The sequence below is a fragment of the Clytia hemisphaerica genome, unplaced genomic scaffold (genome assembly GCF_902728285.1).
Source record: "Clytia hemisphaerica strain Z4C2 unplaced genomic scaffold, Clytia hemisphaerica genome assembly, whole genome shotgun sequence".
Taxonomy (NCBI): domain Eukaryota; kingdom Metazoa; phylum Cnidaria; class Hydrozoa; order Leptothecata; family Clytiidae; genus Clytia; species Clytia hemisphaerica.
Window position 1 is genome coordinate 187,869 of NW_027103430.1, and position 24,511 is coordinate 212,379.

Genomic DNA, 24,511 nt, shown 5'->3' on the forward strand with positions numbered 1-24,511 from the left:
AAATGCTAAATTTTTGCTTAGGGTATGTATTACATGCTAGATTTGGGACTGGATCTGACTGGGATTGGATCCAAACCTAAGAATACCGTAAGAATATTTCAGGATGATTTTCCCCTAAAAAGAATATTCATGATGAATTGAATGGAAAAACAACGAGGTATAACTTCTTATTTCTCACTTTTTGCCTTCAGGAGCAATATATCAAAATGTGTTGTCTGCAATTTTTTTTGGAATAAGCTTTAGTAGCACATCCTGGCTACACTTGTCAGCAATAAACTTCCCACCGTTTTGTTGTGGGTATGCTTTATTTTTATGATAAAAAAGCGCGCATTTTCCTGCCCACCAATGAAAAGATTCCATTTCATTTCATTTTTCGTTTCCAACAGTTCATTGTAAATATATACCAATAGAGTATGAATAATAGTTTTCCTTGTTAATTTATTCCTACCGATTGTACATTGTTTTGTGATATATTTTAATTTTTTGAAATATCTAAGACACCTGGTATATTTTTATTTCTCACGGCCTTTACGCGTTTTCAATTCTCGAAAAGAAGTGTTAGCCGGAAGACTTGTCAATGCTAGCTCTTGTTAACCTAGGCTCTAAGTAAAATCAGTCATAAACTTATACTAAATACAAGAATTTCTCAACCATGAGTACTACACCATATAAATATACGCTGTGAGGAAAAATCCCGATTGTATTCAACGCGCGCACTAATGGATTTAATATAATTTAATATAGACACTGGATAGACAAAAAGCCAGCTTTTCATTGATTTCTCATGATCTAGCCGTGTCCACAGTAATGACTTTATTGTTAATTTCGCCTAGCGAAAGTATTACGATAGCCTTTCGCGGCGGTGTCGTCGGAAAAAAAATTAGAAAACGAAAGTGCTTGATACGGTGGACGAACTCACTAAATTTAATTTACAAATTACACGCTCGTATAACCATGGACGATTTTCGCGGGTTTTCTTTGGATTACGTAATATATCTTTGTGTCTTTAGCTTCACAGTTTTGATTTTTTCTTTATTTTCTTATAAGCATATACTTTATAAGAATCAAATCAATAACTCTTGATAGACGGTAATGTACCTTTCGGTAATTAGTTCTTACAAAGTAAACAAAGGATGGCACACAATATGAGCATATTTATTTCTCTTATAAGCATATACTTTATAAGAATCAAATCAATAACTCTTGATAGACGGTGATATACCTTTCGGTAATTAGTTCTTACAAAGTAAACAAGGGATGGCGCACAATATGAGCTTATTTATTTTTCTTATAAGCATATACTTTATAAGAATCAAATCAATAACTCTTGATAGACGGTGATATACCTTTCGGTAATTAGTTCTTACTAAGTAAACAAGCAATGGCACACACTATGAGCATACTTATTTTTCTTATAAGCATTTACTTTATAAGAATCAAATCAATAACTCTTGATAGACGGTGATATACCTTTCGGTAATTAGTTCTTACAAAGTAAACAAGGGATGGCGCACAATATGAGCTTATTTATTTTTCTTATAAGCATATACTTTATAAGAATCAAATCAATAACTCTTGATTAGAAGGTGATATACCTTTCGGTAATTAGTTCTTACTAAGTAAACAAGCAATGGCACACAATATGAGCATATTTATTTTTCTTATAAGCATATACTTTATAAGAATCAAATCAATAACTCTTGATAGACGGTGATATACCTTTCGGTAATTAGTTCTTACAAAGTAAACAAAGGATGGCACACAATATGAGCATATTTATTTTTCTTATAAGCATATACTTTATAAGAATCAAATCGACACCTCTTGATAGACGGTGATATCCCTTTCGGTAATTAGTTTTTACTAAGTAAACAAGCGATGGCACACAATATGAGCATATTTATATTTCTTATAAGCATATACTTTATAAGAATCAAATCAATAACTCTTGATAGACGGCGATATACCTTTTGGTAATTAGTTCTTACAGAGTAAACAAGAGATGGCGCACAATATGAGCATGTTCATTTTTCCTATAAGCATATTCTTTATAAGAATCAAATCAATAACTCTTGATAGATGGTGATATACCTTTCGGTAATTAGTTCTTACAAAGTAAACAAGTGATGGCACACAATATGAGCACATTTATTTTTCTTATAAGCATATACTTTATAAGAATCAAATCAATAACTCTTTATAGACGGTAATATACCTTTCGGTAATTAGTTCTTACAAAGTAAACAAGGGATTGCGCACAATATGAGCATATTCGTTTTTCTTATAAGCATATACTTTATAAGAATCAAATCAATAACTTTTGATAGACGGTGATATTACCTTTTTTTATTAGTTCTTAAAAATTAAACAACAATTGTTCTTAAATTGGTCTTATTTTTTTAGCGATTTTGAGCCTCGTTGTTCTTATAAAATTGTTTCATCAAGGCTCGATGTAAAGTAGATTTCAAATTAGCTTCAATCTCTACTTCTTGTTTTTCCTATGTAGTTTAAATTCTAGGCGAAATTTTCGACTTCAAGTCGTCTTGTTTACTTTCCTTCCTTCATTATAAAAAATGTTTCGTAGCATTTTAATCTTTTTTTCCATCAAATAACGGTCTTTCAATTCACAAATGAGAGTTAAAGTGTTCCTTAGAGATGCAAGCGCATCAAAATAATTGCTAATTAAGTGTCGTTGTGACGTTTCAAGTCGTACCAAAGGGAGGCCAAGACACTCAAGTCTAATAATATATGTCAATCTTAGCTCTTCTCAGAAAAATGAACTCGAATGACTATTCCACTGGCCAATTTTCCGCTAGTTTATGTATGTGTGTTTTTCTGTGACGGAGACGGTAAGGCTCTAACTTGACTAGATCCTGACCAGCTGAGGACGACGGTAAATCAGCACTTTTACCGCCCTCGATTTTGCGGGTGTCAGAAAAGTGCGGGTTTTTCCAAATCGCTTTCAGTCACTCTCTACCGTCCTCAAAAGAGCAAGTACATAAACTCGCTATTTCCGCCAGCAAGATGACTATTCAGCCGACCGAGGAACTAGGAATTCTGACCCTGACCCCCTGCCCTCTTAGACAGGAACCCGTCTGCGTATTTTTTTAAATCTGATGAATACTTGACGGGTCAGAGCTGTGAGTCCGATTTTGGACTCAAAAAAATTACAGTGGGAAATTCGAATTTAGCGCTGTCCTCACTTACTAAAATAAAAAACAAATTTCGGAAGTTGCGCTTTCTCTAAGAAAGTGTGACCAGTGAAACAATAACAGAATTTGATTGGCTGTGTTTTCAACCGTTATTAGGATATGGAAAATTCAAACTGTCAGCCCATACCATGCTATATATTTCGCCATCAGTATATAGAATAAGAAATCATATAGCATGGATCTCCAGGCTACTGCCCTCTCTGATATCAAAGCTCTCTGGAAGGTCTTAGCGTGGGCGGCCGCCATTACGCCATCGGAATATCAGATAAACAGCGCGGGCGGTTTTAAATTTCCCATGGTATTTTCTACCCGGGGTAGACTTATCAAGAACAAAGGAACGAGCATGCGTATTAGGTTCAAGGTGGACTTAGTCTCCACGCATTTTTCTTTTCACAGTCATTTCTCCACGACGAAAGACTTAGTTTTTGAACGCGTTTCAACACTTAGAAAATTTTCATCAAATTTTGGAATTTCGTTAGAGTTTGACTTTGAAAGCCGTACATGTGGTAATTTTTCTTCAAATAGTTATTTTTATATGTTATATTTTTTCATCTATTCTATTACATTATATCAACTAATTTCCAGTTTATCATTGATTTCTTCATTCAAAACAGTCAGAATTATGGAACTTTTTTGTTTTTTGACTCGTGACTGGTGATAAAAAGTTGCCATGTGTGTGAGAAACTTTTCCTTGTGAAAGCATGGGACCTCTTTGGGGGATGGTTCAAGCTGATCCCCAATTTCGCCATTCCATTAATTATCTGATTTCTGTCAAACCATCATAATGCATGCTGTCAACTCTCCCTCACCAAAATGCTGTGAGTCAAAAATATTTTTGCTAAGGGGCCAAGCAGTTTCCATGAATGCCTGATTGAATGGGCGTTCTCACTTCTGTGAATGCGTGAAAATTAAAAGATATATATTTTGAATGCGTGAATAGAAATTGTGTAAATTTCAAAAAAAAATTTGTGAATGCGTGATTTTGGTAAAATAAAATTGCATGATTGCGTGAATTGAAATTTTGCTGGGGGGCTTGGTAAGTGCCAAATTTTCCTGACCAGAAAAATATTTTTCAGTGTAAAACTGATTTTTATGAAACCAGAAAATACAGTAGGAGATTTTCCTATCTAAACTGATTTTTACCAGGGAAATTTTGCGAAACCAGGAAATCAAGAAACTTTTCCTCCGTTGTGATTTTATCTGCAGTTTTTAAATTTTTTAAATTTTGGGAGAAAGGACAATTCAAGAGAATTTCGTGCTACCCCCGTCGGAGGACGTACATTTTCAAATTTTTCTAGCCTTTGAAATAATTTTTTTTCCAGCACTTGGTTGTTGGAAATTTGGATTTAAATCCATGTATATTTTTTGTTTATTTTTCTATGTTTGTTAGTTTGTTTGGACACTGTCATTTAAATGGTACAAAAAATAGCTGTTTTTGCACCATCTTTACACCCCCGACTAGTTTTGAAAATTAAAGACTCGTAAATGTCTACTTAGGCCCTACACTGATACCTGTGGTTAAGTTAAAAGGTCCGTTTTCGGACCCATGCTGGTCCCGTAACTTTAAAAGGTATACTTAAAGAGATATAAGCTTTTGAACTGCGGTCCTAAAAAGGACAATGAATTGTCCTAACTGAAAGGATAATGAGTTATCCAAGATCAATAAGTCTTGATAGGGTGCTCCGATCAAGTCGAAATTTGGTACACATGAAGAACCTTATCCTACAACAAGATTCCAATTAAAAACTTGTAAAAAGGTCCAAAAATGGACAATAAATTGTCCTAGATGTTCTAAGTATGGGCAATTAATTGTCATCAAAATCAACTTTAAAACAAAAATTCATTCAAGATCCTCTCAGATCAGGCTCTAAATATCTCAAACATAAGATGATTAAAATGAAAATCGTTGAACGGCCCCTCTGATGGACAATCTGTTGTCCTAAAGGCAAATGTATTTAAATTAACCACTTTTTGTGCTCTAACGCTAGGGATTCAACCATTTTTATCTTTTCCAAAATAGTGCCAAAACTATTAGCTTATATAAAAGCTAAAATTTTGCACAAAACTGTATGAATGGTTTACAATTAGTGTCCAGATAACAAATTTTGGTTATTCGGTCCCAAAAAGGACAATAAATTGTCATTTTTGTAAAATATAACAGTTAAAGTATGGACAATTAATTGTCCTAAATATGGACCATTTAACCTATATCTGACTCTAAAACAGCTACAGCTGGTACTATTATACCTCAAATCATGATAAAAACATGAGGGATAAGTCAAAACGGGCCATTAAATGGACAAAATGTTGTCTTGTAGTTGCGGTAAAAATAGATAGACTATGGAGCTTTTAGATATCATTTGCAGGACAATTTTTTGTCTAACTTTGGACCCTTTTACATTCAAACTAATTTAGTATTTCTTAGTTTATATTCTTACAGTAATAAATTAGGAGAGTTGTTCCACTCTTTTTTATATAGCTCTACCTTTTTCTTCTAAAGATAAAAGAAAAAATTCCTCTTTGAAGAGCTAAAAGACAACAATTTGTCCAAAAATGGACCTTTTATCTGCCCATTTTACTTTTCACATTACAGGTTTTATGTTTAACCATAGTGTTTTTGTGTTAAAGATCACTTGATAGTTTCAGTTTTGACCACTTTCATAATTTAGATACTAAAACTAATGTAAAATTAAGGACAACTTTATTGTCCTATTTTGGGACCCAAGAACGTAAAAAGTGGGCCTTTTTACTATTAGGAGTTAAAACAACCATTCAGCTTTAGTTTAAACTAGGTTTGGTATAGACTAAGCTTAAATGGCCCTTTTTAGGACAATCCTTTTGTCTGGACAACAAATTAGCCATATTTGGGCCATTTAACCCCCTGGAGTGATTTTAACCATCCTTCACCCTTTCTAATGTTAATATAGAGGTTTTCTGAGATTTTCCCTAATTTTTGATGTAATTTGGGCAAGTTATTACAAAAACCTTATTTTAAGCCATTTTTGGCATGGTGCATGATTTGTACCATTTAAATGACAGTGTCCGTTTGGACTGCGGGTCGGTTCAGGGTTATGCAATCTGGGGGAGGCTGAGTGTTGGACGTCCATAAAACATGTTTAAAGCCGCTGCACCTGTCGCAAGTCAGGGACTCCAGATTGCATTGGTTGGGTTTTTGAGTGGGTTTTGGTGTTTGTGTTTTTCTGCTTGGCTTTTTAAACTTTATGTCTATTGGTTTGTTGGTTCTTTTTCGCATAAAATTCTCATTTCTTGACAGGATGTTTGATTGGTTTGATTTATATATTTAGAAAAATTCAAAAAAATGGAAAAAAAACGTATAATTATAAAAATATTAGTGCCTTTTTATGTTTCATCTTTATTTTATTTCGTATTTTCAACACTTTCTCTCCTTGAGGTCAGATCTCTGATCTTCACCATATATACTTTTGCAGATGTGTTGGAAATTCCACTCTTTTTTGCCGTTTTTAATTAAATTGCCTTAGAAATTTCAAATTTTGGTGAAAACTTTTACCCTGTCTTGTGTCTAAGAGAACTACTGTAAAATGAGCAGAAAATTCTGAGGTAACTTTTTATGTTGGAAATTAAATTTTTGTTTTGGAGAAATGTTGAGATGCATCAAGGGGTCTACTGCCCAATATAGGGGAGTTGAGGTGCATTAGTCTAATACTGCCCAAATAAAGTTGAAGAGTTGAGAGGTAGTTAAAAACAATTTCTTACTTTGTATACCTTGGTATTATTTTTTGCTGGTACTTAATTTTGCAATTTTTAGGTCAAATTTTGCCAAATTTAGTATCGTTTAAATTTTTCAAAAATACAAAATCGCAAAATTAAATACACGCAAAAAAATCTCCAAATAGGCCGAGAATCAAAAACACTTATTTGTTACACTTACTTACTATTTTTGTCATTAGTTTTGTTACAATTTTCGGTATGTTTACACCCTATACGTTTTGTTTCAAGCAAAATCAGTCATTTTCTTGCTTTATTCCCACTTTTTGAAAATGCCCAATTTAGTGAATCGTGAAATTTTTAATACACGCAAACATTTTCAAAAACTGACAATCACGAAATCGAATACACGCGAAACAGGTTTCCCGCAAAATATAATACCAATTAAGTTATATCCATATGAAAAATGTCAGCTCTTGAAATTAAATTATAGCACAGGTGCAATGTAGTGTGGTCCATGAAATGTTTTCAGCATAATAAACTGCTGAATTAAACACTCCTCTATTTTAAAGTTTTTCTCTTGACTTTCCAAGAAGTTTGCCAAATTTCAGATACTCTTAGCTTGCTCTGATAAGTAACTAACGTTTTTTAATTAAGTACTGTACTCTTTTCTTTCCTACAAGGACAGATATAACATATCTTCGCTATACTGTATCGCTACCTTAATTCAAAAGGGGCCTAAGTCCTGTGAGCCTTAATTCAAAAGGGGCCTAAGTCCATTTTGGTCATTTTGAGCAAATTTCGATTAAAGTTTTTCCTTTATTCTGAAACCATTTTTGATGGTAAAGCTTTGAAGTAAATGTTTTCTGAAAGCCATAGCTTGAACTTGTTTTTTCAATAAAAAGGCATTCTTTTGGAAAGTAGATATTTTTGTACGTACTAGGTGCAACTTAGTAAATCTTACAGAGTGGACTTAGGCCTTTTTTGAATTAAACATGAATTTTGAAAAATGTGTGAGGGTTAATTTCTGTCTTTAAAAGTTCAAAACCTGCACATACGACACACCAAAATAAAGCCACTTACACCTAGATTTAAGATAAAGAGGAAAGACAATCTCAGTAAGATAAAGAAAAACTCAATTAAACTTTTTAGGATGCATGGACTTAGGCCCATTTGCAATTTAATTGGACTTAGGCCTCTTTAAAACATAACAAACTTATTTTGGTGGACTTAGGCCCTTTATTGTAAAGAGATGATGGACTTAGGCCCTTAATTGTAAAAAGATGATGGACTTAGGCCTCTTTTGAATTAAACATCACTTTTATCAGAGCTTCAGTATGAAGTTATGAACCGTTTTAACTTCAAAAACTACTTGTTATATACATCAAAAAAGAGCAAATGAGCCAGAGATTGAGAAAAACTAAAAATCTCAAATTTCATAAAAATGGACTTAGGCCCCTTTTGAATTGGGGGGTACCTGGACTTAGGCCCCTTTTGAATTAAAGTAGCGAATTGTTTAATACCACATGAAATTATATCTTTGTATTAGACAAGGAATGTGGTTGATTTGAGGGGCAGTGGGCTTGGCACTCATATGCAGAAATTTTCATCCAATGCGTTAAAGCTCTAAAGGTTGGGAAAATGTTCAACATCTGGAAAGTTTAGATTACAAAATTTTGCAAGATCGCGTCAAGGATTTTTCAGTGGGAGGCCTGGTAACCCAACCCAGCCTCCTGAATTATCTTGGTATATATATATATCATATATCTTTATATTCATAAAGTTATCCCAAGTGAAGTTGCAACTATAATTGTGTCTTGTGTCTCTAATAAAAGAAATGTAATTTTCCACTCCATGTCGTTATAATCCTTTTATACTATTATTATCATATGAGTTCTGAGGGGAAACTCCATTTTAGGGTTTTCCACTTTTGATTTTGAATTCAATTTCTAAAATAGAGAGAGATAACAGTTAACAATAAAATCCTTCATCACAAAAGCCAACAAAAAGAAAGAGTAATTGTAAGGTTGTCATGGCGACTGTTTATGCAAAAAGATGCTATTACAAGCTATTATTACTCTACCCTTTAAAAAGAAAAGCATGTGATTTTAAAGTCAAGTTCTTAGTGTCTGAAATTTGAATTGCAGCACAGGAAATAATGAGACAATCACTCTGAAAGCTGTTTTGTCCATTATGATAGATAGACCTTTTTTAGAATGTCAACTTAAATCTCAAGATAATTTTGTATTATGTTATTGTTTGAAGTCTTGATTTTTTTAAGTAAGCACACTTTCTCTTAAATTACTACATTGTGTTTCTTTTCCTCAAAATTTCCAGCTAAAAATAAATAAAACAAACAAAAAGAAACTCAAAATGATGGCAGACCTTGATTTATTAGGCAATGTAAGTTGTTAAACCATAATTTTTATCATAGCTTCTTTCTTAGGTAGCAAACTTCTCCCCTTTGGAAAAAAATTCAACTCTGCCTAGAGGGAAACTCCCTAATTGTAAAATACCTAAGAGGATGTCATCTTAGGTACCTTAAGGGAACTAATTTCGTGTTTTTGGGTCTCTACCGTGAAAAAGATTGGTTCCGCAAAATGTAGTTTTAGCTAAAAACCACAAAAACCCCTAAGGAAAATGAAAGAATTTCAGCAAAAAGTTGGTGTTAGCTGCGAATATTAGTTCCGTGAATATTAGTTCCGGCAAAAATTTGTTCCCTTAAGGTAATCTGAAACTTGAAAAAAACTTAAACCTTCTCCCAGAAGGGGTGATTTAAAATTTATGTTATTTGAATGAAGAGTAGCTATTTGAACAACATTGCAATCTACACAATGCTGTTTCTACAAATGCCTTCTATGAAACATTTAAAGTGAAAATTTCAGATGAAAATCATGAATTTATTTTTTCAGTCGAAAAGTCCACTGAAGTCTCCAGGAAAGACTTTGCCAAAAATTCCAAAAAAGGTGAAAGAAGAACCACAAAGTCCAGTAAGTGGTTTAAAAACTTGCTCTTTTGTCATCAAATATGTTTTATATTTAAGTTTCTATTCTAAATGACCCTGGGAAATCAAATAATCCATTTTTTTACAATTTATTCTATTTTTTTCAACATTTAAAAACAAAGCTTTGACAGCTAATTATTCGATAAAGATGAAATTTACACTTGAAACTCCAATTTTGTTTTTTTGTACGCATTTAATATTGAAGCTTCCTCTATATTATTTGATATATATTATAAAAGAGAAGCCACCTGAATGTTTAATGTTGTACACAATGTTTTGAAACCAGGTTAAATCTCCAACCAAATCTCCTACAACAAATGGACATTCTAATGGATCAGCAAAGAAAGAAGTTAAAAAAGAAGAAATGTCTGATGACGAAGATATGCCTCTTCAAAGGTACAATTGATCTCAATTTCATTTTTGAATGTAAACTGAGTTTAACAAATTAAAAACAAAATTGTCTATTAGTACTCTCACCCCCCCCCTAATTAATTTTTTGGAAAATGTTTTTGAAAGTTCCCTCTTTTATTCCAACCCCCCCTTAATTACCTGATAGTATAAATATTTCAAAGCTTTAATGATGGGTTAAGGGTTCACAGGGGTTCTTTTTCTCCTTTATTGTCGCTTACATAAAGTTATTTGAATTTAGTGTGAAGAAAGAATCTCGAAAAAGAAAAGTGAAAGAAGAAGATGAAGATTTTGAAGACTCAAAAAAAAAGAAGAAAAAGAAGGATAAAAAGAAAGTCAAAAAAGAAGCTAAAGAAGTCAAAAAAGAAAGTCCCAAGAAACGTGTGGTAAGTTCATTTAATTAAGGGGCTTCAATGGGGCTGTTCATTTAAATACCTGGGAATGTCAAGAACTTCTCAATTATTGATTTATAATTTGGTCTTTATTCAGAAAAAGGAAGAAGTCAAAGAAGAAGTTTGGCGTTGGTGGGAAGAAACTCCTCATCCTGAAGGAATTAAATGGAAAACACTTGAACACAATGTAAGTCTTCGTGTTTTGTTATGCATATCCTCTTTCTAAGTTATACTGATAAATGGTGGCCTTCTGTGTACCCTGACATAAAGGGAGGTAAAAATTGTCATCAGTTTGTTTTTTATGTGCTCAAAATTCAGCTATTCCAGAATTATAAACAGATTTTCTACACCTTGGGAATAAAATCTCTTAGGAATCAGACTTGGCAGATTATTTGGGAAATTAAAACCAATTAAAATTTCACATTAGATAATTTGAAAAAACATCCAAAAAATTCCCATATTGCTTTAAACTGCTTTGACATCAAAGAAGCATTTTGAATTACAACAGTATTGCAGAGAGACAAAAAATTATCTTCCAATATTGTCCCGCAAAATAAATTTTCAACAGCAAAACATCACTGAGTTTGTTTCTATTATAGGGACCATACTTTCCACCTGCATATGAAAGGCTACCAAAGAATGTTAAATTTTACTATGATGGTATGTACTTTAAAATGCAGTTTGTCTTCCCAGTATTCAGATTCCTGTCTTAGCCAAGTCCTCTTAATGGCATCTTAAATTAAAATGCCACTTTGAAAACTTACTAGATTAATGGTCAGAGCTAATTTTCTTGGAAAAATTGCCATTTCATAATTTTTAAAATTTATTATTTTCCTTTAGGAGAGTTAATGGAACTCAGTGAAGGAGCTGAAGAAGTTGCAACTTTTTATTCCAAAATGTTGGAGCATGACTACACAAAAAAAGATATTTTCAACAACAACTTCTTTGAAGATTGGCGTAAAGAAATGACAGACCAAGAACGCAAAAAGATCAAGAAATTAGAAAAATGCAATTTCCAAGAAATGTGTGATTACTTTAAAGAGGTAAGTAAACAATTTTATTAATGAAGGACTTGAGACTACTAAAATTTATGTTCCTTGTAAACTTTTATTATCATCTGTAATTAGCTTGGCTTTATCTAAATTTATTTATTTTCTCAACAGCAATCTGAAATCAGAAAGAACAAAACAAAGGAAGAAAAGTTAGCCTTGAAAGAAGAAAATGCAGCCATTGCTGAACAATATGGAATGTGCATTATGGACGGGCATAAACAAAAAGTTGGTAACTTCCGCATTGAACCCCCAGGTCTTTTCCGTGGACGTGGTGATCATCCAAAACAAGGGAAGTTGAAGAAAAGGGTCAAAGCAAAAGAAGTTTCCATCAATATCGGAAAGTAAGTATGATTTCCTGTTTTGGCTATGTTATACTATGATTGTTTTCACTGAACTAAACCCAACCCAACCTGGTTATATCTTATACTTAAATGATTTTTTGGTACACATTAGGACTTTAAATCCTGCATAAGTAAAGATATTGATAATAGAATTAATAAATGAAATGCACTTTGAAAGGAATGTAAGGTTGTAAATAAAATAGGTATCTGCTATGTACGTCAGATAACTGGAGAAAAGTCTTATCCCTATGGCAACCATCTTCTTTTTTGTTCTTTATGGATTTATCATTGCCATTCTTCTTTGGATTTCAGAGCTGCCCCAGTACCTCAGCCACCAGAAGGTCAAAAATGGAAAGCAGTTCAACATGATGCCTCTGTAAGTTCAGATTTTTAATATTTTTGAGTGTGATTATTTACGTGGGTCCCGTGCCCTCATGGGTTCGTGCCCCCGTGGGTCCAAAAAAAAAAACCCCGTGGGTCCAAAAAAGAAATCCTGTGGGTCCAAAAAAAACCCCGAAAAAAAATCCAACGTTGGTTTGGTTCCGGAAAAATAAATGTATCGAAACATTCTATTGTTTGCTTGTGTGTTTTAAACTGCGGGTTGGTTTTAGATATTGTCTGCGGGAGACTGAGTGTTCGAAAAATCTTACCTCTCACGATTTTCCATGTTTGGCAATCCACACAGTAATTGCAAAAATATCAAAAAAGTAAAACCAACACACTAAAGTGCAACAAGACGAGCTGATCGAATTCGAAAAAAAAAAAACGTTCGAAATTCGAATCTTTGTCTGGTTTCTCCGCGCCCCTTGATAACTGAAATGAACAAAACAAAGAGTTTCCACTTTTCATTGAAACCGGGCTCTATAAAGTCCTGTGCACATTTGCATTAGGTTTTTTTATGAAATGCTGTAGTGTAAGATATTTTTACCTTTTTGCTGACTACTGTGAGTGTGACAAGCTTTTTTTTTTACAGTCCGAAAAATTTTTTTTCTTCAAAAAATCAGGTTTAAATATTCATGGTTATTTGCACTCTTCAAGCAATTTCTTCAAAAGTTCAATATTCTCCTTCGATCCAGAGAACGAATTTTTCAGTTATTCCGGTTATTCGAAGTAAATTCTTACCCCCCTCTGGAATAACCGGGAGTCTACTATAGACTCTTAAAAAAGAAAAAGCTCAAAAATAATTGAATGTGTGGGCTTGTCATAGTCTATTTTTACATAAAGTCAATTATTCAATCAATAATATTTTCTTACCTTAATGAAATTTACATCTCTTGTAATAAAAGATATACGTTACGATTGTGCACACTTTTGTAGGAAAACAGCCTCTCTTGAAAAGTCTCACAACTCTAAAGTACTTAAAGAACTCATAAGGTTTTTGTTCGGCGCGGTTCTATACACATAGAGTCTTTTTTGGACCCACGGGTTTTTTTTCGAACCCATGGGTTTTTTTTTGGACCCACGGGTTTGTTTTTTTTTTACCCACAGGTTTTTTTTTTGGACCCACGGGGGGCACGGGACCCCCGAGGGCACGGGACCCACGTAAATAATCACACTCAATATTTTTTTATAATCTTATCTTATTTTATCTTATAATTATCTGTACATGGTGTTCATTAAATTTGATATGAAAAATATTCTTATAGATACATTAAATATATTTTTCATTCTTTTCAAAAAGAAAAATCAGGGTGTCTAAGTGACCTTGAATTCCTTGAAACCTTGAAAAAAGCATGATTTTCACAGTATGTTATCTTTTTTTGGGTTAGGTCCTCACTGAAGTTTTGGTTGATGCTAAAGCTCCAAAAAATTTCTTGCTCCCATCGCTCGCAATCATTTTTTATGGACCAAATGCTACAATCATGGTCGAAATAGAATGAGAATTCCGGTTATTTTAACGTTTTTCAAGATTTAAAGTTCTGGCGAGAAAGTCGATTTTGGGCTATCTCTTTAACTTAATCGAATATTTCAATTTAGGAGGGGTTGGCAGACTTCCAGGCTATATTCTGAGCCTTATTAGACTATTTTTGAACTTTTGGATCCTGAGATCCTAAGGTACTAAGTCTTAAGTCTAGTGTTAAAACTCAGAGTTAAAACTCTACCCTTCAAACCTACTTTAGAGCACTTACAAATCGATTGTGGTTTCAAAACTTCCCGGTGGATTTCCCTTTTTTCTCAAATATTAGATTATTACGACCATGATTGTAGTGATAGTTTCTCACCCACCTCGTCAAGAATGGTGATATAAAAAAATTGCCAAAAAAACCTTGGAAACTTTGAAAATGGTGAAAGATATTTCGTAGACACCCTGAAAATGTTTGTAATTTGAAAGGGCATCATTTAATGTTTCTTCCATCATTTGCATTTTCATTTATTGTGCTTCAGGTAACATGGTTGGCTTGCTGGACTGAAAATATCACTGGAAGTAACAAATATGTAATGTTGAACGCTGCAACGCGTATCAAAGGTGAAAAAGATTGGCAAAAGTATGAAACTGCTCGAAAATTGAAGGGATGTGTCCACAAGATTCGTGAGAATTACAAAGCAGACTGGAAATCAAAGGAGATGAGGATACGACAAAGAGCCGTGGCGATGTACTTCATTGACAAACTTGCGTTGAGAGCGGGTCATGAGAAAGAAGAAGGAGAGAGTGCAGATACCGTTGGTTGTTGTTCTCTTAGAGTCGAACATATCAGTAAGGCTATGTTGTTTGAAATTCTTACCAACTTATAGTGAACAATACATTTAAAAAAAACTTTGATCTCTCTGTTTTATCCAGTTTTTTTATGTCCAGTCTGTTTGAAAAACATGACTGTTAACAAAATTGTCCTGATAATAGTTATCTTTTTTGTTTCTTACAGAACTTTATTCGGAAAAAGATGGAGAAGAATACGTGGTTGAATTTGACTTTCTTGGAAAAGATTCCATAAGATATACTAATAGCGTTCCTGTTGAAAAGAGGGTAAAATGATGATAAGTTTTCAATATATGTTATTAGCTTTTTTCTAATGGCAACCATTCCCGCTTATTTATAAGCGGGAATAAGCGGGAATGGTTGCCATTGTAAAGTGCTGTTATAACAACAGCAGTTTACAAAACTATCTTATCAACTCCATGTACTCTAATGGAAAATTTTTTTGCAGGGATTAAATTTTGCAAATGACCTCGTCGTAAATTTTTGCAGGGACTTAAAATTTTGCGGATGGCACTATAGGGAGATTATATCAACAGGATTTGTTGGTTGTCAAAATATGCATTATAAGCGCTTCCTTGATGCCAGTAAACATTTTAAAAGTAGTTATTTGACATTTTTCGAGTTTTTCTCAAAATATTTTGCGGATAAGGTTTCCGAATTTCCATCGGGACTTGATTTCGCAGATGACACTCAAATCCGCGAAATTTAATCCCCTCGAAAATTTATCCCATTAAAGTAACATCAAAATGTACAAGCTTAAAATCTAATGTGATTAGAACCTTGGTTTATCTTTGTTTTTTCAGGTCTACAAAAATCTGGAGCTTTTCAAGCAGAACAAACAACCAGGCGATGACTTATTCGACAGACTTAATGTAAGTGAAATCCTAAAGATGTTTTATTTTTTTACGTGTACATCTTACAGGGGAAATACAATTCCTATTTTATTACAGATTTGTCCAAAGACTTTTCGAATGCGAAGCACCATGTTCACACTGGTTCAAAATAATTTATTCAGTATATGTCTTTGATTTTGCAATGATGAAAAATCAGGACATGTCTTTTCACTCTTTTACGACTTAAAAATCTTTTCTTTCCTTTTCAGACTGGTAGTTTGAACAAATTTTTGGGTGAGCAGATGCCTGGTTTAACAGCAAAAGTTTTCAGGACATACAACGCCAGTAACACACTACAACAACAACTGGATACACTTACTGAACCTGATGCGAATGTGACGGCCAAGTTCTTACAATACAACCGTGCCAATCGTGCTGTGGCTATCTTATGTAACCATCAACGTGCTCCCCCAAAAACTTTCGATAAACAAATGGAAAATCTTATTACTAAGGTAAAGGAAACCATACAACGTAAGACACTATGAAAGAAAATTCTGGTTCCATACATACAAGTAACTCATAAAACATTCTAAAACAATGCACTTTGGATATATTTTTCGACTGAAAAGGAACTCTAAAACCTAATGACCCCATCGTCTTTCTTTGAGGTATTTCTGATATATTCTTTGCATAACTTTATACAGCTGAAGGACAAGAAGAAACAAATGAAGACTGTGAAAAAGGAGATCAAAGAGCTAAAGAAAGAGTACCATAACCAAGGCAAAAGCGAAAAAGTCAAAAATATGATCGAGAAAAAGAAGAAACAAGCCGAACGACTTGAAGAACAGTATTTTAAACTTGAAGTGAACATGACCGATAAGGTATGATCTAAGTTTAACATTCATTATCATGACCTTTCAACGTGGTTGGTTCCTTCTTTTCCATCATCAAGGTTTCTATCTTTCCAATTTGATTTAATACCAACGTAATTCCATCTTTGTCCAATGCAAAATAATCTGAGTCATATTAAAAGATTTTAGCAAGGTTAAACTAAATAAAACTCTTCGCCCATTTCAGGAGGAAAACAAAGAGATTGCTCTCGGAACATCTAAACTGAATTATCTCGATCCTCGAATTTCTATCGCATGGTGTAAGAAAAATGACGTACCCATCGAAAAGATTTACAATAAAACTCAACGCGAGAAGTTTCAATGGGCCATCGACATGACTGACGAAACTTTTGTATTTTAGATGAACACCCTTCTCCTACAAACTTTCCTCTAACCCTAACACGACTTAACTTTTTAGCATTTTAAAAGAATTTATTTCAATTTTTTCAAAAATTTCTTGTCTTTTTCTATGGATTATTATATTGTCCTCGTTTAATGAGCTGTATATTGTGATTTTATCGTGAGCAGATTCGATTTGTCATTTATTGTAATTCCAAACATGCGAGAACTTCGTTTACGCGATCGATTTGCAATGTGAACCTTTCTGTCACTTCTTCTTGACAATCTTGAAATGCTTTCCCGTCCACATTTTGCGAAAAAACAGTGTGACTTTTCTGTTCTGGTTCGAATAACCTCGTTGGACAAAAGCTTCGACGATTAGCTTTATTTCAATGACAATTTTTTAAAACATTTTTTAAATACCTTATGTATAAATTTTACACTCCGTATCCATTGTCCTGTTTTGCAATGTTTGTTTTGAATTTTTTGAGGCTCAATTTATGAAAATGAAGAAATGAATGAGAAAAATGAATGAAAAGTTGAAATTGTTCTGGTCCCTTTTCCTTGAATTCCATTTTGAATTTTCTTTTCGGTATGCATACTAAAATGTATATTTGGTCCAAATCACGATTTTCAATGCTCTTTACACCTTGAACAGTTCTCAGCACAACAAGCATTCGATGTAAAATTTCTATAAAGTAACATACTGTTGATGTTTTGAACATTAATTACAGTATGTGGCCCCCAAAACGTCTATCAAATTCAAAATTTCTCTCAAATCTAGAGGAAAAGAGGTTTTACAAAGATTTTTGCTGCATGAAAAACTTTAACATCTCTACTTTATTTCCCAGAAGAAGTTCTTTTTCAAAATTTTCAATTTCAACAATATTTTTCAATCGCTTAAAGATAGGTAGCTTTTTTCTAATGGCCCCCGAAACGGAGGTTTGCAATTTTAGCGATTCCTCGAGATATCTTTAACCCTATTCATACCATTGAGTTTCAAGCCCGAAGGGCTAGAGGTCAATCTCTAACCTTTCTCAGGCAAGAAAAATTGAAGCCTTAAAATATGCGCCGTATTTTTGATGACGGATTGAATCTAGCAATTCCTTTGTTCTCGAGTGATATATTTTTCGAAATTAAGCGGTAAATTTTAGTTTCAATCTGTTATTTGTGTAAAAACCAGGCGGGTCGCTCAAGGCCGCGCAACTTTGGTAGGATTTGTTGGCTTCAAATCCTACCAAGGAGATTGACCTCTAGCCTTCGGCTTGAAACTCAATGATTCATACTAGGCTTTTAGGGGCGGTTCAGAACTAGGGGGGGGGGGTTTTCCTGTACCACCCCTTAACTTTTGATCTAGTGGGTCTTTTTGGATGAAATTTGGCACACAAGATCCTTGTGACGTAAGGTAACTTTTGACAAAAAAATTTTTTGATGACGTCACTCATCATGCCCAAAGTGAGCAAAAACCGAAAATTTCCTTTGTTCTTATAAATAGCTATTGTATTCTAACAAAGGCTTTAGAAAAAAGTTGCCTGAGTTTAAAATGCTTATTTTATCCTAAATATTCAATAAATTACGGTTTAAACGATATATTTGACAATGAAAATAACTTTGTATTGGAAAAGTGTCAATTTTTGTGACACCTTACTGTCAGAAATGTCATCATGCTCAAGGTGTGAAAATATTTAGGTGTCAAATTTTTTTTTATTTTGAAGCTAAATAAAAGTTAGGAATTTACAGAAAATTTCACGGCAAAAGCTCTATTATTTCAGGAGCTATTAGCAATAGTTTGACGGGTTTTGGGCATAAATTTATTTGATAAAATTTTTACAGTATACCCCTGGTTGTCAAAACGGAGGTTTGTGGCCTCCAAAACGTAGGTGTAGTTAAAGTCAAATTATTAAGCCCAGTGACTGGGCTTAATAATTTGTGGTAATAGGGGGAAAAACTATGAACATATTTTTGTTTTCCCTTAAATTTACGACCCGATAGATGTAAAATTTATGATTTTTATGAAATATTTCAAGATTTTCCTATACCCTATTTTCATAACTTATTTTCAATATCCAAGGAGCTAGAGTGAGTTATATGCAATTTTCATCCAATTTTGGTGTTAAAATATTTCCCTCAGACGCAAATATACTATTTTGAATCCGTCTCAAACCAGCAAAAACATGCTCATTTTTATGTATAACCATCATTCTTTCAAAATTCAAAATAAACAAAAATCGTTTAATTCTGATAAATCTACAAGTCAGAATCTTTATTTTAATGACGACCTCCGTTTTGGGGGCCGTCTCCGTTTCGGGGGCCATATACTGTACCTTCTAGAAATTTCAATGCAATCAGGCGGTTTTTATAAGAATATCTTCTATAGGAATATCAGGGTGAAAATTGGTCACAAATCGTAAGAATACCCTCTAGGGAGGGTTCACAGAATTTGATAAGAATACAGTCATTTTGTATTTGGTTAACAGAAAAAAACTGCTTCCTTTTGTTAGAGATAACTTGAAGCTTTGAGGAAGAAATGTTATTTTAATCCAAATGTTCACTCTCAAATTGATCATTTCTCATGTTTTGTAAAAAAGTCAAGTCTAAAAAAGTAAGAATATTTCACCCTCAATTTTGGCACTTTCTTAAGAATACTTGACCCTCATCCAAAGTGCACTATTCTTATAAAAAAAGCGTGCATTGACCTATAATATTAAAATATATACTAGATTGATAATACTATAAATATTTCCCATTTAATTCGTCGAATTTGCCAAAACTTCTTTACAAAAGAAATTTATTCCCTTTCTAGTGTAAAGATTTTGGTCAATTTGGCATTTGGCACTGTTCTTAATTTATCGCGACTGCGATTTTTGCTCCGTCAATATGCAAAAGAATCATCAATGACTCCTTGACATCAACATCATGAGAAAAAGATTTTCTTAAAAGCGCCAGTAGTTTTCCTCATTTTTGACTCTTTTAAAAGTGGCCGGAAAATAGACTCTGTCTAAATTAGACGATACCACTCATGTTTGACGGTAGACGATGTTATCGTCCGTTACATACAGTGATAGTAAAGGCGGGAAAAATAGCAGTATGGCGTTATGGCGGTATACGGAAAAAAAATCGGCGGGAGAGTTTCGAAGAAACTAGACTAGCAACTCTACCGACTGTAAACTCTTTTCGGCAAAAAAAACCCGCGTTTGCGAATTTTCTTCGGCTTTGGGCTTTTTTCTTTGATAGTGATTCGTCTTAGACTATAACATAGTCTAGTTTGACGGTGAAAGGCACAAATAAAATTAGCATATTAATTATTACTGAGCTTGCTAGATGTGTAGGCAGGTGTAGGTGGAAAATTATAATTTTTTGTAATAGATGGAAAAGAAATTGTTGTTATGCAATTGTTGTTTTTTGTGTCAGAAAAGCAGTCGCTGCAAGCGCGGCCATTGTTCACAACCTTCCTGAAAATTCTTTGTGTCATTTCTTATTTCCCTATCATCTTAGCAACGACAGATTTTGGAAAAATTGGAGACTGGATTTTTCGGAAAAATAAGCATGTGATAAACATAATTTGATCCTAAGTCTAAAACATCCCTACTAGGCGAAAATTTAGACGGAATTACGGAAATTGGGTTTTCCGACGGAGACGGAAAATTAGACGATTTTAGTGCAGAAAAACGGAATTTAGCAGAAAGTTTTGCGGAATTTCGGAATTGGCAAAAAATATTCAAAATTCGCGGAATTTTTGACAAAAATCTCGAATTTCTAAGGAATTTTCGATGGCGGAATTTCGATTCATTTTTAGACGGTTTGACAGAAATTGGACTTTGGAAAAAAATTGGCGGAATTGCGGAATCGGGTACCCCCTCCTAGACTATTATGCTATAAGTCTAAGACGAGTTTCATCTAAGATAAGGAGCAAACGTGAAGACGGGATTTTTTTCGGACGGGTAGCTGTTGTCGTAAAACTACGATGGCCCAGAGGGGTCAAAACACGCACTTCTAGTTTTTACGCACTTCCAGTTCTTATAAAATTTGTGAACTAGAACTGCCTAGGGTCAATGGCCCAGAAGGCTCAAGTGACGCTGCGCACTTCTGACTTTTTGTCAGGGCGGAAAATTTCCAAGCGAGCGGCCCGCGAGATGAAATTTTTTTCGGTCTTTAAAATGAATGTCGAGTTACGCAAAATGATGTTAACATTTCCGAGTGTTCATATCAAGAGTTACACAGTTAAATTTCTGAGTTTAAGTCTGGTCAGCAAAATCCCTCCCGTGGCAAAATCGGGGAAGCTTAAAAAGTGAACAAATATCACTTTTTTTTTTGCCTCCACGCCGCTAGCATTTTCCGCATTGGACCACCCTCAGTGCATGAAAACTAGAAAGTGTGTGGGTGTGTTTTGAGTTTTCTGCTGTGAACGCCAAAATAACTCGAGAATCTGAGAATCTACAGGAAGGAAAAACTTGAAATTAAAAGAAACGTAACCGAGTTAAAAAACGAGAAATATTCGAAAATTTAAATGAGTTAAGATACCATCAGAGATAACTCGAGATTTTAAAGTCACGGGAAAAAAACGACCTACAAAATTGAGAATGACGTCATATAGAAGGTACAAAATGACGTCAAAATTTCCGAAAAATGACGTCATAACTTGGTTTTTTCGTAACTCGGTTTTTTTAACTCGAGAAAAATAACTCCGGATTTCCGAGCCTCTTTGCTATTATCATTAACTCATTTATTACAACTCGGTATCTATTTTGCTGACCAGAACGGCTATCTTTCGAGGGGACTTTTGCGTCTCTAAAATATTTTTAGAAGTGCGTAGTGTCGTCACAAAAAAACTCGGAAGTGCGCAGTGTCTTGTGAGCCTTCTGGGCCATGACCCTAGACAGTTCTAGTTCACAAATTTTATAAGAACAGGAAGTGCGTGGTGAGCCTTAGGGGCCATCGTATAAAACACCTTAAACGCAAACACAACAGACTCTATGAGTTGACAAAGTTGACGGAAGGTTCTACTCCCTATAGGGAACGGCTAGCGGAAAATTTTGAAGAGTCCTATTGATTGCAAATTAGCCGTAAAGAGTGCATTTTAGTATTTGAAATGGTATCCATGACTTTTCTACACATGTGCCCATTTGTAATCAGGCAGCTTTTTAGCTTTATGTATCTTTTAAAATTTACGAGCTTTTAAATTGGGCACCTCATAAACAAAACAAATCAAGATCAGCAAAATGGCAATGGTCAAAGGACAGTAAGACACTTTTATATGCGCGTATATCCTTTGAGGGACGTCTCTCAATTTACGGACCTTGACCTTTTCATCATTTAGAGATTTTGAAAGTAAAATTATTTCAATCAATATTTGGCAATATTTGTTTTTTTATACAGTTAGAGATTACATTTTGGAATGCCCTGCGTGTGATTCTCATCCATGAAATAATTAGTGACAATAATCGAAATTAACGCATCGATGCCCCGCATTCGCGGGTCGGGTTTGAGTGAAGAACTGCCCACCATAGAGGTACGGAAGGTATGGAACTTCCGCACTGGAGTATAGAAAACGAAAGGACGTGATTTGCTGTTCTTGAATGTTGAGTGCATCTGACCAGTTAACTTTGGTTGTTGGTGGCCATTGCATTATCAAGTCGATTCACTTAATATAAACTGTAAGGTTCCTGATAAGGTTTGTGAGTTTTGTTTTGTTTGCTAGTATTGGCTTTGTTTTCTGAGATTCTCTTTGGATCAATTTCTTTTCTTTGTAACATATTTTTTTAACCTAATCTTTTCCCAGAAAACCTCTATCCCTGTTTAATACAAAGCTGCTGACAATTTCTTGGTGTGAACACTTTCTGACTTTTAGCTTTATAACTTTTTACGCATAGTTTATGGTGTTTTTTAATTTAGAATTGACCTTGCTTTTATAGATATTTATTACCTACTAACAGTTGGATTCAGATTCTTTTAGCAAAGAAAAGCTTTCTTCTCGTACGATTTTTACAGTGGATGTTTGTTTATCTTTGTCGACCAGCACTATATGTAGCCGTTAAAAGCCTTTGTAGGCTAACCACGAATGAAAACTACTGCAATTGCAGTATACTGCAATCTGGCAATTGAGGGATTTCCCTGACTGGACTGGATTTTTGCATCGGTAGAATTTTCTCAAACAGTATAGACTTAACTCTTCATACAAAAATTACAGGAAACGCAAGTTTGAACTTTGTACCCTATGCTATGCTGCACGTAAGCACTTAAGCTAAAGTCCAGCAAAAGCGGAACAAAAATCAGTTTTTTGAAGTTTGCAAAAAAATGCCACATAATAGAAGATCTTTCAAATCCAGTAATGTGAATAGAGCAGTAAAAAATACAACTTTTCTATTTTTCCTTTTTTTCGCAAAATTTTTAAGAATGAAAATAAAGGTATAGCATAATGATAATAGACCTTTTCGCCTTTCCATCCGCCATCTTGAATTGTATGCAAAAATAGAGGAACGAAAAAGCCGTGGTTGGATTTAGTTGGAAAATATGCAAAACCTATGCAAGTTTACACAAAGATTAAAAAGACAACAAAGCATCTTATAAAGAAATATTATAATCATTAGAACAATAAAAGATGGAATTTCTTAATCCAAAAAGAAATATTTACAGAACAAAAATAGCCTTTTAGAAATTTGTTCTTAAAGACATTGCATATTCTGTTTTCCTGCCATTAAAAAATTCCACCAAGACGGAGACACACATCAAACTTTCAAAACACGCAAATTGAAAGCAGTAATTATGACGTCACACATTCAGCGGGTCCAGATCAATGTTTTGATTTGATCGTCTGACGGTTCTATTCCCAGGAGAATAATTTACCGTCAGCCGAATAAGGATTATTTTTGTACCTTCGCGGGTGATTTTTCAGCTTGAGTTTATGTCTAATGTTATGGTTTTTTGAAGTGCTTGTTCTAAGAGATTATTGAATTTAAATCATTTCTAGTTTTCAAAAGAAGCAAATTTAATCTTTCTTCTACAAAATTACACTTTGATATAATGCCAATTATGCATGTAAGTTTTATATTAATACTTTCTTTTTGCATATGTTTTGCATACTTTCTAAGGGAATTTCACCACGGCAATTTGGCCACCCTAATTTTTGCATACAATTCAATATGGCGGATGGATGAAAGGCGAAAAGGTCTATTGTATACTATGGAATCGCTTCACGTACTCTGCTCTTTGCTTGAGAAAATGATTGACAGTTTGAAGTTATTCACCGGCGCGGGAGCTCGCAGGCGTTCTGCAGGCGTTCTGCAAGCATTCTCGGCTCAATCCTCGAACCGCGCTAAAAATGTAGACTTAGCTGCGATAGATCATTTTGATGGAAGTTGTTGGAATGTAAGTGCACTTTATTGTTTTGGTTCCCATTGAAGAATCATATTCTGGTTTTCATGTTATTAAATGCTGTTTTAGAGCTTTAGAGCTAGCCTGTCAAACTTTCAACAATGATAGAACAAACCTAACTAGCGCATTTTCTATCTCTCTCTTTCTTCATCTTTAATGAAGCACTCATAGTTTACTGAAGTTAAGCACATATAAAAGATATTCTTATGATTAGCTATTGATATTCACTGAAACACCGTTTCGTTGAGCGCTGCATAGTGGAGTGCATGATGTGCTAACTCGCCTTC

General features: G+C 34.0%; 1 protein-coding gene across 1 annotated transcript; it reads left to right on the top strand.

Annotated features, from left to right (window-relative positions):
- The first annotated feature begins 9,240 nt into the window (after window positions 1-9,240).
- On the top strand, window positions 9,241-17,398 carry LOC136797964 (DNA topoisomerase 1-like). Its single transcript, XM_067054541.1, has 15 exons — window positions 9,241-9,302; window positions 9,812-9,889; window positions 10,190-10,299; window positions 10,553-10,697; window positions 10,801-10,890; window positions 11,303-11,363; window positions 11,544-11,746; window positions 11,867-12,096; window positions 12,409-12,472; window positions 14,482-14,791; window positions 14,958-15,058; window positions 15,595-15,663; window positions 15,894-16,136; window positions 16,329-16,505; window positions 16,702-17,398. The coding sequence occupies exons 1-15, from the start codon at window positions 9,273-9,275 to the stop codon at window positions 16,873-16,875; spliced, it is 2,085 nt and encodes a 694-aa protein (XP_066910642.1). The 5' UTR covers window positions 9,241-9,272; the 3' UTR covers window positions 16,876-17,398.
- Window positions 17,399-24,511: the final 7,113 nt, after the last annotated feature.